Here is an 18,765-nt window from a genome sequence, read left to right on the forward strand (position 1 = left end):
GAAGAATAAATTTATATTATATAAGCTGCACACAGACTACTTTTCATTGTGTCAAAGTGTCATTTTATCAGTGATGTCCCATGAAAAGATATACTTAAATATCTGCAGAAATGTGAGGGGTGTACTCACTTTTGTGATATACCGTGTGTGTGTGTGTGTGTGTGTGTGTGTGTGTGTGTGTGTGTGTGTGTGTGTGTGTGTGTGTGTGTGTGTGTGTGTGTGTGTGTGTGTGTATATATATATATTATGTATATATAATATTCTGCAAAAATATATATAAAGGTGAACAGAAGATTGTTATTTCATAATGCCCAAATCATATGTACCTCTGTAATACAATAATAATTTCAATAGCATACATATCTGCTAGGGCTTAATAACCAAACTCATCTCTATTTGTACAACTCATATTGTACTGATTGAACAGCTGTGTTGTTACATGTCATGTGGAATAGTTGGCAAGGAGGCATGGTCAGGCGATTAAACCAGAGTCCCGGGGGCAGCAGGGTCCGTGCCGGCCTCTTTTGGTGTGGGCTTCTGGGACAGGAAGGGCTCTGAGTAGAGAGAGAGCTCCAGAGACCTGACAGAGAATACATGATTTACATAACCCCACAAAGCAGCACAGAACCTACTCTGCTCACAAAGATGACCGACAGGGTTGATGGGAAAGACTTACCTGCCCCGCAGGGGGTGTCCATGAAAGGAGGCAGACTGGGGCATCTGGCGGTGTGAGTACAGTGGGTCAAGCGGGACAGACTGCCCCTGGGATGCCAGGTGTTGGGCGTGTCGCAAGGGGAGCCCTTCGTGCCCCTTGGCTGGGGTGCTGTAACCCAGGGCGTTCCTTAGGTACCAGTCCCGGAGGCCCTCCAAGGCCAGCGCCTTGTGTAGGCTGCGCACAGAGTCATCCGGAGTGGGCAGCGAGAAGGGCACAGGCCTGCAGCTGAAGGCAGCACCGGCAGTGGGGGGCAGCTCTGCTTGGAGAGGCAGCAGGTTGGGGATGGAAGAGGTGGGGGAAGAGGAGGCCGGGTGCGTGGGCTCGTACGGGGAGAGCAGCACAGCGTCCTGCTGCTGGAGGGGGATGAAGGGCCCGCACGACTTGGTCCGTGTGACCTTGACCCTCCGCGACTCGGCCTGGGGCTCAGACAGGAGCACGGGGCCATAAGGGGGCGGAGCAGCGGCCAAGTGGATCTGCGAATGGGAGAAGCCGTTGTAGTGAGGAGGCGTGGCGGCCGCTGGAAGGTTGGGCCACGCCTGCCCGGCCGACTGGCGTAGGGCCGGCGGGGCGGCTCTGCTCTGCTGTTTGCCCCAGATGTAGTCCATTAAGATCTCGCTGTAGCCCACGCCGCTTGCTCTCCCGCCCACCGAGGAGCGCGTGCGCCCCTGCTCTTCCGCTCCTCCCAGCGGCCTCTCCGGGCTGCCCCAGTATACTTGCCGGAGCTTGCCGTCCATCAGCGACTCAGAGCTCTTGTAGGGGCCGGCCCTAGGGGGCATGCCGCCACGCGTGTGCGCTCCGTCGCGTGGCCCCAGGGACTCCTGCAGGGAGGATCGGTCCAGCAAGGCCTCGGTGCTGTTGCTGCGGCGGGCGCGCGAGCTGTACGGGCAGCCCCGGCAGTCAGAGGAGGAGCTCTCCAGAGACGCCAGCGGCACAAACTGTGGGATGTCAGGACTACTGTTCTGCTGTTTTACTGGAGCACCAGCAGGGTCGGGCCTGATAAGACAATACACCAAGACAATTATAAAACATCATAACCATATCATATCAAACAGAAAGGGTTGGTATGATGTCCAAATCACAAATATGCTTTAAACATGTTAAAACAATGTGCTAGATGTTTGTTTAGATGTATAATGTGGATTTCTGTTGGTGCCATAGCATTTTATATGACATTTTTACAATTTTTTACCAATTAAAGAATCACAGTCACATTTAATTATCAAATGGTGTAACCAAAAAAGCATGTATTCAATAATACAAAGTATTCAATAATTCAGCCTTCTAGAAGTTATGTAAGTGTACAGATGAAATAAGTGATTTATTATTAAATATAATTTCAATTTATATTTAAAATATTTTATTTCTAAACTAAGATAATATGGGTTTTTGGTGTACTGAGCAAGTCAATATGCCATAGACATTAATGTTTTCTCTCTAATCTTGGATCAGTTAGTTTAAAATAATTTTAAATTTCCTTTTTACAGTGTAATACAGTGCTGAAGTCATATGCATAGTAAATTTTTTGTGCAATATTAGATTTTTATGAGAAACATTGGTTAGACCAATCAACATTTATCGGTTACACCAACTGACAACAAGCAAACGACAAGCAATTAAAGTTGAATAAAAAGTTATGAAGTTAAGTGAATTAGATGTTTTAATAAATGTGATCAAAATCTAAAAGATTTTTAAAATACTATATAAAACAATACTTTTAACAATGAAGAAACGGACTGATCTCTGATTATAGTACACTAAGAACAATTCATACACCTTATTCATCATATTACATTTAAAACAATCAAATGTAAGACAATATCTAGCAGACCGAAGAAAAACTCCATATCTCAGTGAGAAAGGTGACAACCATCTCCATTTTCTCCTTTGCTATTTTATTTTTGTCTCTCGTCTTGTTTCTCACATGCACTTTCATTCTTTTCTTTGCTTTGCATTCATCAACTTTCTGTTGCAGCTTTTTTGCCTTCATTCTTTTACTCACATTCCTTATTTTTTATGAACCTTAGCTTCTCCCTTTTCTTCAGCACTGCTCTGTTTGCTGGTACTTTTCTGCTCTACCCTCACATGAGTGGAGGATGCCTGTGGTCTCTTTAAACTTGGCATCACATAGTCAAGATCAGCAACATACACTATGGGCTCTGGAGGGCCTTTAAAAGCTGCTCATCTGCTGTTGAATGCAGTGATAGAGGAGTAAGGTTCAAAACTTCATCATGCACCCTTTTATTCTTCTCTCTCTCTGTACTGCCTCTGATACTGATCCACTCTTCCCTCATCTGCACCTGTGTTTCCATTAACACGTGCTCTTTACTTGTAGAGGCATCTATTAGAAGAGGAGAGAGTTTGTTGTTTGCATACACAGGTTTCCACCTACATACTTCCTATACAAATACAAAAATAATACAAAAAATACAAAAGTAGAAATAAATTTGACTCATAAAGGAAATGCAATGGTGTAACCCAGTTACTCCACAGGGCATTTCAAATTGAAACCAAATTTTGCATGCATTATTGTGGATGACTATGTAAACACTTGACCTTGGTTTGAATATTTCAAACAATTTTTTATATTAACTTGAATATTTTATGATGCTTTATATTTATTAACATTTCACTGAGGTCAAACCATTTGACATGTATTCTAATCATACCTGACCATGACCTAAATCTGCTTTATTTTGTCAAATTTTACAGAGAGTTACTAATCTTGACTCAGGGCCGGCGCCAGAACATATACAGTGGGGGGGGGAACGTAAGTTGTTGAGCGGGCGAGGGGGCGCCATGTAGCAATTGTTGTAAAATAAATGGGGCAACGCCCCCTTTCGCCCCCCGTGGCGCCGGCCCTGTCTTGACTTGTGGCAGTTGGAGTCTTCAGAGTTCCTTCTGTTTGACATTACATACTGTTACATGCTCTTCTGTTTGACATTACATACTGTTACATGCTCTTCTGTTTGACATTACATACTGTTACATGCTCTTCTGTTTGACATTACATACTGTTACATGCTCTTCTGTTTGACATTACATACTGTTACATGCTCTTCTGGCTCAAAATGTTCAAAATGGCACCAAAAAGGAGCCACCAGTAGACATACCAGACGTTTGACTTGGCTATGTCGTGTGAATAATGTGTCTCACCTGTGAATTGTCTCGTAATCACGTGGGGCTAATGTGGTTTGTCTATTTAATGTGCGCTCGCGCAGTGTCCTGTGCTCGTCGTTGTCTAAAGTATACACGTCTCCGTTCATGTTGGATGTTCTTCGTGCGCTATACGCGCTTTCTTCGTATATATATTAAAGTGACGTCTGCTACAGCAAGGATTCGGTGTCTCGTCCTTCGCTCACCCCGTATCGTCACAGAACGACGAGCCACTTGAGACACCAACAACCATGCCAGGCTACAAAACAAAGCCTAAGAAGGGGAAGAAGCCCGGTAAGCGGTACCACCGCTCTTCCTCCTCTCCCCCGCGCCGCAGAACCCCGCCGACTCTGGCGCAGCTGATGCAGGACCCCGGGTGTTCATACCTGCTATGCGCGGCTCGGGAAACCTCCATACCCGAGCTGGCGGAGGAGTACCGCCGGACAGCGGCGCGGGTGTGGGAGGAGAGGCACCCCGCTCCTTCTCGGGAATGCTCACCCGTACGGGTGAGCGTCCCCGAGCTCTACGAGGCGTCGCCACCAGAGGGCGAGCTCGAGGAGGAGGAGTACCCACCGACGCTGGCGCAATTGGAGGGAGACCCGGTATGCGCTCTCCAGCTGGCCTCAGCCCGGAGGGTCGAGGAAGGAGACCCCGAGCTGGCGGAGCTCTTCCGCCAGGGCGCGGTCCGGATCTGGAGGGAGCGACACTCCCCTCCATCCCGCGCCCTCTCTCCTATGGAGGGAAGTCCCAGTGTGATCTGCGTCGCGGACTCGACCCCGGAGGCGGAGTTTGGGGTGGGGGACTCCGAGGAGGAGGAGCAGGACGAAGAGGAGGAGGCATACCCTCCTTCCCTGTGCGATGCCTCCACCGTAAACTACGGTGGGGAAGGGGAGGAGGCCTACGCGACACGTCCACCATAGACTACGGGGAGGAGGAGGAGGAGGAGTCAGAGGAAGAGGACTACCTCCCTCCACCCGTAGGTCCCTCTTCCGTCATAGAGGAGGGGGAGGAGGACGACGACGAAGACTACTCGCCGTCGGAGCGCTCTACACACCCCGCTGACTACGGAGAAGAGGAAGAGGGGTATGAGGACGATCATCCTCTGTCCGTGCACTCAGGCATCTCTGAGGGCACGGACGGCGACATATACACGGAGGAGGAGGACAGTCAGCCCCCCTCTGAGTGTTCTGCGGGGACTGTAAAGGGGAGGTGGAGCTTGTCCGCCGAGCGCACCGGAGGAGAGAGCATGGACTGCTCTCGGGGTGGCAGCCCGGAGCAGCCCATGAGTTGGAGCCGGGGCAGCGAGGTGGATGAGATGGAAGTGGAAGTGCCCACAGTTGACTCCAGAGGGCGGTCGCGAGGAGAGAGGGGCGCGCCAAACGGTCAGCTGGGGGAGGAGCCCGCCAGTCCCGCCAGTCGCACTGCACTCGGCGCGTTCGCCAGTTGCGCTGCACCCGGCGCGTTCGCCAGTCGCGCTGCACCCGGCGCGTCCACCAGCCGCCCTGCGCCCGGCACGTCCGCCAGCCGCCCTGCACCGGGCGGAGGCTAGGCAGCAAAGGCGGGAACAGGACCGTTCACTGCGGCACCTGCAGCTCCCGATCTCTCTCCCCTTATCGCCCTACTCCTGGCGCGCAGCCTGGCACCTGTGTCTTGTGTGTGTGCCTGTAATCGTAAGACTGCCCGTTTGTGTATCTAACCCCTTTTTCCCTCTCGTTCCTCTATGTGTTAATGTACCGGTGTGTGTATTCGTGTCTGTTCCGTTGAGTGTGTCTAACGTCTTCTCCCCTGTATTCCCAGGGAGGGTGTTCTAGGCGGTTCGTGACGGACGCTTCGCCGAGGGCAGTCACCTCCCAGACGCAGGACTGAGCGCGTCGGATCCGCCCTTCGTTGTGGGTTCGGGGCACTCGGTCCTGTTGGCACCCCGGGACGGGTAGTGCCCTTGGAGGGGGCGTCTGTCACGTTGAGGACCCCGGCCCCTCCCTTTTGGGCGTGTGTTGACGTAGTCTACGTGCATCGTCTGCGTCAGTGGAATTCCGTGGTGAAGGCTATGTGAATATGTGAATAATGTGTCTCACCTGTGAATCGTCTCGTAATCACGTGGGGCTAATGTGGTTTGTCTATTTAATGTGCGCTCGCGCAGTGTCCTGTGCTCGTCGTTGTCTAAAGTATACACGTCTCCGTTCATGTTGGATGTTCTTCGTGCGCTATACGCGCTTTCTTCGTATATATATTAAAGTGACGTCTACTACAGCAAGGATTCGGTGTCTCGTCCTTCGCTCACCCCGTATCGTCACACATTACACATTTTTTCAACAACTTATAGTTTTGGTGCTGCATTTTTATGGTTACACCATTTAGACAATGTTGCCCTTTTTCCCTCAATATTATCTCTGAACATAATAAAATCAGGCATGTCAAGATAGCGGCCCAAATAAATAGATATATTTCTTTAGTAAATAATGTAAATGTAAATAAAGTAAATAATGGCTTTATTTTGAAATGATCACATTTTTTAAATTATAAAAAAAAAATTGCGGCACGTCTTCCATCCATATATACAGTGTGTGTGTGCGCGTGTGTGTATATATGGATACACACACACACACATTATATATATATATATATATATATATATATATATATATATATATATATATATATATATATATATATATATATATATATATATATATATTAGTGGTGGGCCGTTATCGACGTTAGCGGCGTTCGATAATGTAATACTCTTATCGGGCGATATAAAAAATATCGCCGTTAATCTATTCTTAAAGTTGGGTTGGGAACTGAGTCAAAATAGGTAAGCAAACCAAATTCCTAACCAAATTGCACAGTAGGGGGCGAGAACGAGTTTTCAAACCTGTGAATTACCACCCACAACAAATTGCACGTGTCATGTGTATACATGGATGTAGCCACCGCCAGGTTTGCTTCATGGAAAATTCATTTTTAAGAAGCTTCCTAATGGAGACATTGACAAGACTAAAGTTGTTTGCACCTTATGCAACGCATGGAATTAGTTTATTGTAGGAGTTTTACCAGTCTGAAGTACCATTTAAACGCAAAGCACCCGTTTGCTAATGTTGCTGACGCTGGGTCAAGCACTGATGCAGCCCAGTGGAAGAGTCGTCGCCGCCGAAAACAGGTTAAATGTACTAAATGTTGGCTTACATTTCAAATCTCATGTTTAGCTGAATAAACACGTTATCAATATATCAACACACAATTTTGAAATGATCACATTTTTAAAGTTAAAAAAAATTGCAGCACGTCTTACGTCTTCCATCCATATATACAGTGTGTGTGTGTGTGCGTGTGGATATGGATACACACACACAATACACACACACACACACACATATATATATATATATATATATATATATATATATATATATATATATATATATATATATATATATTATTTATATTTATATTAGTGGTGGGCCTATACACACACGTGTGTGTGTGTGTGTGTCCATTGATGTTTATGAATCTGTGGTTTATAGGAAATCAAAAAAATGGGATCAAAGAAAAAGTTTATTAAATATTACTGGACCTCATATGAATGCTGATTGGTGCAGTTCGAGACAGAAGAGGCGTGGCTGGAACACTCCTGCCCTCCGTATTGGATGTACTCCTTGGCAGGGAGTGGCTCGGACTGGGATGACATACACGGATGATCATTACCTACTGCCCAAGGAAGAGTAATCCAAGGTTGCAGTAAGGTGGGACTACGTCAGGTACCTGACGGAGCTGGAGGCGGAGTTGCGACGAGTCCTCATCTCGTAGTAGATCTCCACTGGAGATGGTTTCCTACAGAGGTGGCTGTCAGGACTAGCCAAGGCCAGGCGGGGGTGAGACAGGGACCGCTCCCCCTGGGCCATACTAGGGGACGACTCCTCTGTGGAACACAGGTGCACAGAGGCTTTAATTTACATTTACATTTACATCTATAAATACTTTATCTTAATCTTAAATACTGGGGCAGTCATGGCCTGGTGGTAGGGAACTGGTCTTGTGACCGGAGGGTCGTGGGTTCGATTCCCAGACCTGAGGCCATGACTGAGGTGCCCTTGAGCAAGGTACCTAACCCCAACTGCTCCCCGGGCGCCGGGCTAGGGCTGCCCACCGCTCTGGGCACGTGTGATCCACAGCCCCCTAGTAATCACTGGTGTGTGTGTGTGTTCTAACTGCACAGATGGGTTAAAAGCGGAGGACAAATTTCGATTGCGGTGTAAAAATCACAATTGACAAAATACGGCACATTTACACATTTACATTTAATCTATGTTAATCAATTTAGAATAGAATAGAATAAACTTTATTGATCCCTCGAGAAATTAAGTTAATCTTAATGTCTATGTATCTGTCTATGGAAGTAGGCATCTCTCATTCTATGTATCATTCTGTCTGCCCACCCACCTGGGTGCCATTCTATCTGTCCGTAAACCTGCCTATCATTCTATGTTTGAGGTACCCACAATACATAGCTGAAGAATGTTCATGACTCACCAGTGTCTTGGGACTGAGTGGAGTCTGACATGGAACTGCTCTCTGATTTAACCGTTTCCTCTGCAAATGAATTTAAGAAGACACACAACACCAAACGCCTATAAACTTTCGTCATGTGACACGCTCGTTTAGTGACCCTCGGTTTACATGAACACTGATGTCTTTTCACGCATATGTGGCTCCACACACCAGCACCAGCCGCAGCGGATTGAGCCCGATGAGCTGACAGCGTCTGTCTGTCAACGCTCGCGGCGCTGCAGTAGAAAGACAAACTGAGCGCTGCCTGTTCACCGCACTCCTTCTGGAAGGAAGCGAGTGCGGTGCTCAGAGACCCACGCTTTGCCTCCATTGTCTCCTTTTCCCACAGTTCCACAGTGTGGAACGATGAGGAGACGTGAGTTCCTCCTCATCTGCACCAACACACTTGACAGTGCGGGCCAAGATTGGCACGGCAGGCATTAGCACGGCGGGCGTCAAGCAAACAAGATGCAGTAAAACAACCAGATTGCATCAACATATGCACACGCACACGCACACGCACAAGTCCTCACAAATCACACAGATCTGTCCTGGATACAATGCAGGCCTGAGTTGCGTATGTTGAATCACCTGTGTGACACCCACGGTGAACGGTCCTCTTGCCGTGCATTGTGGTTGTGTCTGACTCCACCGTCCGCCTCAGTCCGCCACCCAACAGGAGCTTCACCTGTCTCCTCTGGACCAGGTCATCCTGCGGGAAACCAAGCGCCCATTTACCCCCCAGGCCTGCAGAGAGCGAGCGGCACTAATGAGGAGGCACTGACCCACAACCTCACCTCTGCCCTGGAGAGGGGGGGGGGAGGCAGGCCCAGCCTGCGCTGGATAAACGGGGGTCGATCCCCCACGTCCAGAGGAAAGGCACGCGGCAGCTTCCCCGTCAGCTCCTGCACACACCGTCGACAGCTTCACGTTTGTTTACATTCGAGAATCCATGTGTGTGTGTGTGTGTGTGTGTGTGTGTGTGTGTGTGTGTGTGTGATGTAAGCTGTCGCACCGCCTCCAGCAGACACACTTGGCGTAGTTCGTCCAGCCGGCTGTTAAGGAGCGTCTGCAGTGTCTGCTTCCTGTCCTGCAGCTCGGAGAGACGCTCCGCCTGCTGCATGTTCTCCCCTGTGCCCTGGACGTCTGTGCACACACACACACACACACACACACACACACACAGTGCTTATATAGGGCCTAAATTAGCAAAGGCTTTCAAACCTGTTTGAAGCTGAGATTGAAGTGGGAGTATAATCTAATGACCTACAGGATACATTTTTGTCATGAACTGGCAAGTGAAGCAGTCACCTGCTGGGACTGAGTGGGATTTAAGTGGAATTGATTTGTTCATTGCAAAAGGATTTTTGTTTTTGACCCTCAACTATGTCGAAGAGGAAGTAATTTACCTACACCCCCATCATGTCAAGCTCATCCCTGACAAGCCCCAGCTGGGTCACCAATGTGATGCGCACCGATGAAAAACACCCACCAATGACAAACAATGACAAATGAACACCCACCAATGACAAATGAACACCCACCTGGACCCATGTCAGTATTCAAATGCCCTTTGACCTCCATAGGTTTGTGGCACAAGGCGTCCTGCCAATCGAATTGCCCACACAACTCTCACCTCCTGAAAGATACGAAGTACAGACCTTAGATACCTGTCAGGAAGGTGAAATCATGGCTTCATCGTCGTCTCACCTCACCTTGCAGCTGCGGTCATATGATCCATGACATTCAGTCGTGTGTGATTCTGCTGGTGCTGGTTCTGCAGTAACACCAGAAGCGGGAACAGGCAGAACTATAAATTGGTGTTACTGGAACTCCTTTCAGTAATATAATCCCTACAGGAAAATGATAATATTACTACAAACACCTTCTTTTGGAATATCTTCTAGGCATCTTTCACAAATAGCGTTAGGGTTAGGTAAATACAACAAAATGTATCAAAGCATCATGTATCATGAAAGCATGAAAAAGAACAAACCAAAAGCAAATTGTCAATGTCTGTTGAGAAGCCAGTTTAAGTGTGTTCCAGACTGTGGAATGAAAGTCAAAAGCAGTTTAATGTAAAGATGAGGTCTGGCGACAGTAACGTTTTTGTAAAGCTTCTGGTTTTCAACACAGATGATGTTTGGTCAAAGCTCAGACTATTATGAGTATTACATGTCAACAGGAAGCTCTCTCTCTCTCTCTGTAATGAGAACCTCAGAAAATGTGAGACAAAGCAGAACGGTCTCGCCAGCACAATATACACCAGCAATGATTCACAGAAATTCCTGTCTGTCACAAGGAACACAAACAAATACATTTGTAAAGCTAAACAACACCCCCCCCCCCCCCCCCCCCAAATTAACATGGTTATTTGGATGCCACATTCCCTACATTTCAGCAGAAGCCACAGAAGTAATTGTGAAAAAGATGAGATGATGAAAAATAAATGTGGTCTTGTATACTGGGCAGGAAGACAAGAGTTTCTGAGTCATCACCACACCTTATAAACCAAAACAAACTTACAACCAAAACAAACACGCAGAGTCTGCGTAGCTGATTGAAATTGGACCAGCGAAGATGTAGAATAAATGATCAAAACTATTCTCAGGCAAAGAGATGAGAGAAGAATGTACAGGCGGGACTTAGCGGATTTGAGGATAGGGTATCCGTTAAACTAGGTGAGGATATACACAGCAGCATAATATCTGAGAATGAAGAGTCATAACTGTATGTCGCTTTGGATAAAAGTGCCAGCAAAATGCTGCAAATGTAAATGAAGTTTAGTCAACAAAAAATATATATATAACAGAAATTATACTCATGGTTGGTGAGTATAGTTTGTCTCAGAGATACATAATCTCCCAATAAACAAAACTTGTATTTACTTGCCAACCCAGATATATGTATATGTTTATGTTCTTAACAAGGTTGTGTAAACACCGCCATGTTATTATCCATATCGTCAACATTCAAATCCGTTCAAAAACTACAATAAAACTAAAGGTAATATAACTAAAACACTTCTCAAGCGTTCTCTGCAAACGTACAATGTTTTTCGGCGCATTACTGGCGTTAAAAATTCCTTACTCTTTACATTTCCAGATGTTTAACAGCTTAAATCAAAGGATTGTGTTGCATATTTTAAGTAGATGTTAGAAATGATATTTAAATAGCATTCTAGCCATCTACTTTACAGCTCATAAAAGATTAAGTCAACTTTAAATCTATGGTATTATATCTTTTTCTTTTGTGGTTTCAAGAACTTACCTTGACCTGAAGAAGTGTGCTACGAATCACATTTAAGTTCTTCGAACAAGAAACGGAATCGGGTTAATTAATGAACACAGGACTCTATTGGTCAATCCATCTGTTCGACGCCTAAATTGCTGATGCGTCATTTCTAAATTTCATCTCGTCTGTTCGCGTGCACCGTGTTCTATTATTTCCTTGTGTGTGAAGCAACAGGGACAAAACCAATTAGAAAGGACTGGTAGGGGAAGAACACCAAGTCTCATTTTTACAAAGGTCGTCTACTGTGCGTCAAAAGGAAGAATCACACTAAGAAGTAAGAAAGATTGATTTCGACATATATCAATGTTTCGATGCTTGTATAGCCCTATAGAGAAATGGTTACATGGCCATTCAGAAATTCCACGTGTGTCGAGTGGTTTCGTCTGAATAAACTGACAGGTGAGGAAACGACGCAGTTTCTAATCTCACGGTATAAGTAAACTAATAAGGTAAGCTAATAGAGACATTATTATATTATAAAACATTTATCAATCCAGCAACGATAGTAATAGATTACATAGCAGTGTAAATGCTCTATTAATAGGTATCTGGAATAAAGCTAGCATAATAATAATGTAATTACCATTAAATAATTATATTTACATGTAATAAATGCATATATATTACATGTATAAGTAATTATAATTTACTATAAATAAGTACATTGTTATTATGGGTGATAAGAATAATGTAGTCAAAGCGTTGTTTACCTTGTCCTCCAAAACCCTTTACAAAGAGCACACACACACACACACACACACACACACACACTCACACACTCACACACTCACACACTCACACACACACACACACACACACACACACACACACACACCCATACTCACACAATTCTTTTGTTAACATCCATTCTTTGCTTGGGTATTTTCTTGGAAAACATTACTAGATATTCAAATTAAGCATACGTAACTATCTGAAACTGGCATGCAGTATGAGACAGGCATGCACCTGTTTAGATTCCTCACATACTTTTCTATGCATGTTACAGTTGTCAATATAACTGACCATTATTATTCTTTTTAAAGTCTCCTCTGAAATTCCTTTGTAATTTCATAGCAGGCCAAAGAGGTACGTGTGTTTGCTACAGGCTTCAGCAACAGCTCCACTCCTCTCTCCTGTCCTGCACGGCTCCTCCTGCCTGGTGTCCTGCGTGTTCCTGAGCCCCTTCCTCCTGCTGAGGTGCACAGCACACATAACGGCATTAATGCAGAGGGCACATCAAAGGAGAGGACGAGGAACCAGCAGTCCTATGCAGGAAATGTGTGAGTCCTGCCTTTGATTTCCCTCCACCGTCAGAAGATTGCTGTTATGTTCTCCTGATTCTCCAGTGGCTCTCCTTCATATGCAGTAAGAACTCAGCCAGGCCCACAGTAACCAGTGCGTCTAATCCTGTCATGCTAGTAAACTGACATTCATATGATTACTAACATAAATCTCACATGCATCATTTTCTTGGCGCGCTCCTCTCTAACCTCTGGCTTCCCCAGCATCAGAACTTGTGAATGGCAGACTGCACCAAAGTAGTATAATTTTATGGAGTGATTTACAAACACATGGCAGATTAGGACTGTAATCCCAACTGTGTTAGGGACCCGGGTGTTCAGATCTTGTTGGAGAAACTGGAATGTCACTTAGCACTTTTCTTGGTGGCCTTGCAAACATGTTGTTATGTGTTTCCTGTCACAGCTATCGGGAGTCCCGTCCGACCAGCACCTGGAGGAGATGGAGGAGATACCCCTTCACAGATGACTCCACCTTCACGCACTGAGTGACAGCACACAGGCCCAAGCCGACTGCTGTGAAAGCTCTGCTGAGCACTTTAGCGTAGATATGATCTCTGATGGAAAGTCACGTGTTCAAAGACATAACAGTTGACATGTTCAAGGGATCAGGCTTTGACAAAGAGGTCTTCGCCTTTAGTAAATAGGTTAAGTGCAAACTATCTATGAATTACAAGTAATTTAATTGTAAATTATAATTCATATAATTATAAATCTTCAATATTGAGTATAACAATTGTGTTTAATTCACAAATAGGCACTTTGTGATGGTTTTGTCTGGCCAACAACAAAAATATCCATAGACTAAGAATAAAGTTGTCAGCAGAGAATAAACGATACCAGAGTCTAGTCATAGATGACACAAGCTGAGCAGTCAAACACGTATGAGTGATCTCCATGAACACATGCTCCTCACCTCCACCAGCATCTGAGTGCTTCACCTACAGTAAGGAAAACATCTAGCCTGCCACAGTCTAAAAAGGACAACTGCATTGTGCTTTTTAAAATGATGCTGTTGAAACACCACAGATATGCTGTGGCTATTCTGTATATATTTCCAATATTGAGTTCTACACTATAAAAATATATAGCCTACTGTACAAAACATAGTATATATAGTAAACTATAAAATACATACTGTGCAAAATTCAAAACTGATCTATTTTCATATATTGACTGAAATATAGTCCAAAATAAGGAAGTGAGCTTAAAGGTATGCTTGGTATTGGTGACCTATGAATATCTTCTGGTATTTGACATTAATGGAGGACAATTATTTATATGAATGGATCTTTAATATTTTTTTTATATCTACAAATACCCCCTAAAGTTACAACAGACATTAGACACCACTTCCATTTTTATCTTCAAATAAACCATAAACTCTGCCCACATAAGCACCCTACCCAACATCCTTAAATGGTCTCGGAAAATGTAGATTGTGGCCGTATTAAAGCTGGCTGCCAAATTTGTCTGTTGACCACAATAAGTCATAATTCAACACTTTCCGGTGCTTTACTGACCCAGACACTGGTGACAGGAGAACTCCAGTTCTGATCTGATTCACCAGCACAAAGGGGTCCTCACCTGCCACCTTGGTTTGCTTTAAATTTCAGCTTTTAAAGATCGCAGATGAGATAACTGGAAAACAGGCCAATCCTGCGGTTCCAGTGAGGTGTAGGGAACGCCATGGTAGAGCCAGAGCCGGTAGCTAACAATGATCTTACTGGAACTCGAATAATGAGAGAAGACTCCCTCTCCTGTTGACACTTCGTGCATTCTTCCCTGTTTCTTTACTGCTAAATAACCGAGGGCAGAGCAGACAGGCCACAGTAAAAGTGACTCCTGCCTGGCAACAATGTGCTAAATCCCTGTGTGAAAACAGGCACATTTTGCAGCGAGAGCCGAGTGGAGACCGGGGGTTTCACTGCCTCAGGCAATGTGTTTGGGTCATACACACAACTCACCCAGGCACAAAAGACTATTTGTTTAGACAAGTTCACACGCAGTGTTCAGGAGAGAGCCCAGACAGGGAGAAAGTTCCTAATTCTTCTTGAGATTTTCTTTGTAATTCTAATTAATGTTTTTATTTTGAGCATCACTCCTTTGAGCATAGGTGTACTTAATTCCTGCTCACTGTAATTCCTGCTCACACTTGTAATGTGTTGGGTGGTTGGGTGGTGAGCGCTATGTTCTCCCCAAAGCTCAAATGAAACTCATGCCTTTTAATGCACTGCCTTGCATTCACAATAAGTCATGGAAAAGAGTTAAAGTGACATCTCCAACAACACAACAGTGTTTCAAGAACAAAAGTAGATTAAAATGTAATTTCCAGTAAAATGATATTGGACCATATTTAAAAGTCCAAAATTTCTGACTAGCATCAAATCACTTTATTCAATTATTTCAAGATGAACAGTATTTCATGTCTAATTCAGTAGACAAGAAGCACAACAAGAAGTTCCTCTGAGATTTTTGGAGTTTCAGCACTGTTACACAGTCCTGATGCCTTATGTTGCATCTCCGCTCTACCAACACCCTGACACAGGATCCACAGGTTTGAGGGGGAAAACACACCACGCTTGGCTCAGAAGCTGTCTCTGCTGACCCTCATGGACAGGACATCGAGCAACAGTGGACTGAACAGGGGCTCCTTGGCACCCTGCGCTGCATGGGTTGGGCCACTAAAGCCGGGGACGTGGAGAAGGGAAGTGCGCTGGACGCAGAGGTGCATCCTGGGAGCTGGCACTTGTAGTGTCACGGTCTAGATGTGCTAACAGAACAGCAATGCCAAACCCTGCTCACATCACGCTGCCTTGTGTGCAAGCTGTAGATTTGGTGGACAAGTAGTGTGAGAAGTTACTCATGGATCTGCATGTTTCAGCATCTGTCGCTGCAGCTTAACTCCAGCAAAACAGAGGAAAGCTGCACCATGCAGACACACATCCTGAGCTTTCCTCTGTGAAACACATTGCGACTTTGATGAGGCACATTTGAAAACACAGAAAAGAATGCGCCCAAAGAGAAGGTTTGTTTGCATGAACAATACCAAGGGAGTGATAGTTTTGTCAGTGGGTAAACTGTGGACTACCTAGTCGCAGAGCAGAGGTATTCTTAAATCGTTTTGTGGCTTCTGTCCACAGCTGGAATTGCCAATTTCAAAGCAAGTGAAGTAGCAAAACTGTATCCTGCATGTAGAAAATAATTTGTCATCGCTTGCAAAACATTCCTCCTATCGGATTATTCCACTTAATAACCTTTAAAGCGCTAATATTTGCATACATTTGTCCTACAAACACCGGGGAAGATAAAAACAAACAAAGATGAGGCTTTGCGCATTTTTTGCTGGCTGGCATGCAAGCAAAACGCGCATTTGCATTCTTTGTGCAGACTGTATCATGCGTGTATTTCTCAGGAGTTGCCTGCTTAAATTAGACGCACGGTGAGAAACCATCTGATGCAACACGAGGAATTCACTCAAGAAAATCACTCAGCCACGAGGCCTAATGTAAGGCTGTGGGTGATTTCAAAGCCCAGAAAGAACAGACTGAACAATAAATAAATAAAAACGATACAAACCTTGAGGACATGAGAGGAGAGACAGTTATGCGGTCTAAAAACACGTCTGAATGAGACCCCAGTTCCGTGTAGCATGCGCCGCTGTCTCGTGCAGCCTGGGTTCGGTATCCATGCACGATATAGTCTATTGCTCCTCCTTCCACATAATAAGACTATTTTATTGTCGCGTTGTCGTAAATGAAACACTAGCATACCATTTAGTCAATAGTGTGAAAATATATGAAGAATGAACAGTTTATTCACTTGACTCGAATAGGAGCCGGTATCCTGGCGAGGAGATCCTCACCAGAATATTAATTGTGCGCGTGGCGCAACTGGAAGACACGCCAGTAAGGTCTACTGGAAAACACGCCAGTAAGGTCTACTGGAAGACACGCCAGTAAGGTCTACTGGCGAACGGCTTATCCAAAACATGACACGCACAAAGATCCGGAGCAATTAACCCCAGACATCTACAATATGAACAAACATATTACATACAGCAGTTTGTCACGGCATTACAACAAACCACAATTCTGTACTTTTTACACTGATTAAAAAAATCTAAATAGTAATAGAACGTGAAAAGGAGATGGATCAGATTTGAGGTTACTTGCCAAAAGACAAGGTGACGGTGATGCCATCGCCGGACATTAATTGTGCAATTGTTGATGAAACGCCCAAAGGTCCGGTAAATCCAACAGGACATAGAGCAGGTCCTTCCGTTAGCGTACAATCAGAGAGCGCTTCTGGTCATCTTAGAATCAAATAATTCCTGTGCCTCTCAAAGCAAGCAAAAAAATCGCATCACTGTTTGATATATTAACGAGACAGGTCGACGTATCAAGCAGACTGCGGTGGCAATTGCATAATTGTAAACAGAACATATGGAAGGACCTGCGGTTCCAATTAAAATGCACCAGCTTATGAGTCACATCATGAAGGATCCGCGTGAGGAACTGCGTGCATCATTGTACTAAAGCCACGATCTTGTTTTCCACTAGCGAGCGTCACCGTCGACGCCTCCTCGATGTGCAGTTTACTTCACGTTGTTGCCTGGGTCCGACTCAGACTGGCCAACACGGCCGGTAGAAGACGCACTTGCCCCTTTAACCCTTTCCTGCTCGACTTTAGGCTATCCTGAGCACAGCCGAAATAACACGTCCCGAGTTTATTTTTAGGGTTGAAACTTACAATCCTGATGCAGAACTCAAGGTTCTGTGAGCTAGTTAGTTATATATATATATATATATATATATATATATTTCAAATTCGCCCTTAGCCATAATGTACTTCAAAATTATAAGAAATATCCCAGATTTAATAAGAAAATAATGGCAATTCAACAAATATTGTGAGTATTGTGAGAATATCCAGGTAACAGTTTGTGTAACTGTTCCTTACCACCAAAGTGGGCGACGCAGTTCTTGCTTATTTGAAAACTCAATTTATTTGTTGAGATGTGTATAATAATGCATTTTATATTGGTAAACTATTGCAACATTTTAACACCTATGAGCTAGAAAAAAAACGCAGTTTGTCTAAAATGACATCATATGTTTATGCTTGGTAAATTAACAAGTTGAACAAAAAAAATTCTGAAAACTTTGTTCATTCGGATTCACAAGTGCTTTCCAATAAACTCTGAAATGAATAAGTACCATTTAAAAACAGAAACATCTGGTTGTAAAATACAAAGTAATTATATCGTAAAAACAAAACATCAGATGCAGGTGTTGCTGTGTGCAGATCAACTAGTTTTGCACTCCCAAAATCTCACCCCTGAGAACAGGAATATTAAAACCAGAACAAGGATATCTGAGAGTGCCAAGACCGGCAAGTTAAGCTACGACAGGCGTCCATTGCCTAACGGCTAGGACACTAGTGAGGTTATTAAAGGATAGCTGTTCTGTTATGTAATCACATCATCCTCTACAGTAAAACATTCCCAGCATATTTTGGACCAAGATTACCATTCCACTGTGGCTTCACACTGGGCTCAAACAGTTTCCTCTGGGATAAGAAGTCTTCACTTTCAGAACCCCAATCCAGTTCCAGGACTTGAACACTGGTAATTAATTGAATGGTTAATATATTGGTTAGGTAGGGCACTTTGTCATTACAGATGAGCAGTTAGGGGTGAACAATCTGCAGCAGCTGGATTATATGGGCTATGCTTTGAGTACTCCTATTACTGTA

The 18,765-nt window shown here is 44.6% G+C and overlaps 1 protein-coding gene across 6 annotated transcripts; it reads right to left on the reverse strand.

The window, feature by feature from the left end:
- Window positions 1-106: 106 nt before the first annotated feature.
- ccdc120b (coiled-coil domain containing 120b) lies at window positions 107-17,606 on the reverse strand. Of its 6 annotated transcripts, none has more exons than XM_077006969.1 (11): window positions 17,184-17,606; window positions 10,132-10,193; window positions 9,961-10,055; window positions 9,432-9,562; window positions 9,214-9,321; window positions 9,008-9,128; window positions 8,399-8,458; window positions 7,631-7,787; window positions 7,443-7,544; window positions 677-1,708; window positions 108-580 (listed from the first exon to the last, which is right to left on the reverse strand). In XM_077006969.1, the coding sequence occupies exons 3-11, from the start codon at window positions 9,998-10,000 to the stop codon at window positions 481-483; spliced, it is 1,851 nt and encodes a 616-aa protein (XP_076863084.1). In that variant the 5' UTR covers window positions 10,001-10,055; window positions 10,132-10,193; window positions 17,184-17,606; the 3' UTR covers window positions 108-480. The 6 variants fall into 6 exon arrangements, with proteins under 6 accessions (XP_076863099.1, XP_076863084.1, XP_076863060.1 ...); XM_077006945.1 differs by having other exon boundaries at window positions 10,132-10,269; XM_077006962.1 differs by lacking the exon at window positions 17,184-17,606 and adding an exon at window positions 16,588-17,125 and having other exon boundaries at window positions 10,132-10,269.
- Between the last annotated feature and the right edge of the window lie 1,159 nt (window positions 17,607-18,765).

Source organism: Brachyhypopomus gauderio, chromosome 1 (assembly GCF_052324685.1).
Source record: "Brachyhypopomus gauderio isolate BG-103 chromosome 1, BGAUD_0.2, whole genome shotgun sequence".
Lineage (NCBI taxonomy): Eukaryota > Metazoa > Chordata > Actinopteri > Gymnotiformes > Hypopomidae > Brachyhypopomus > Brachyhypopomus gauderio.

Excerpts from the sequence above, each read along its gene's own strand:
- ccdc120b (XM_077006969.1), bottom strand. The coding sequence starts at position 10,000 with ATGGAGGTCAAAGGGCATTTGAATACTGACATGGGTCCAG. Across the intron at positions 9,563-9,960 it reads GAATACTGACATGGGTCCAG|ACGTCCAGGGCACAGGGGAG; the intron begins GTGGGTGTTCAT and ends GTGTGTGCACAG. Across the intron at positions 8,459-9,007 it reads TCACCGTGGGTGTCACACAG|AGGAAACGGTTAAATCAGAG; the intron begins GTGATTCAACAT and ends ATTCATTTGCAG.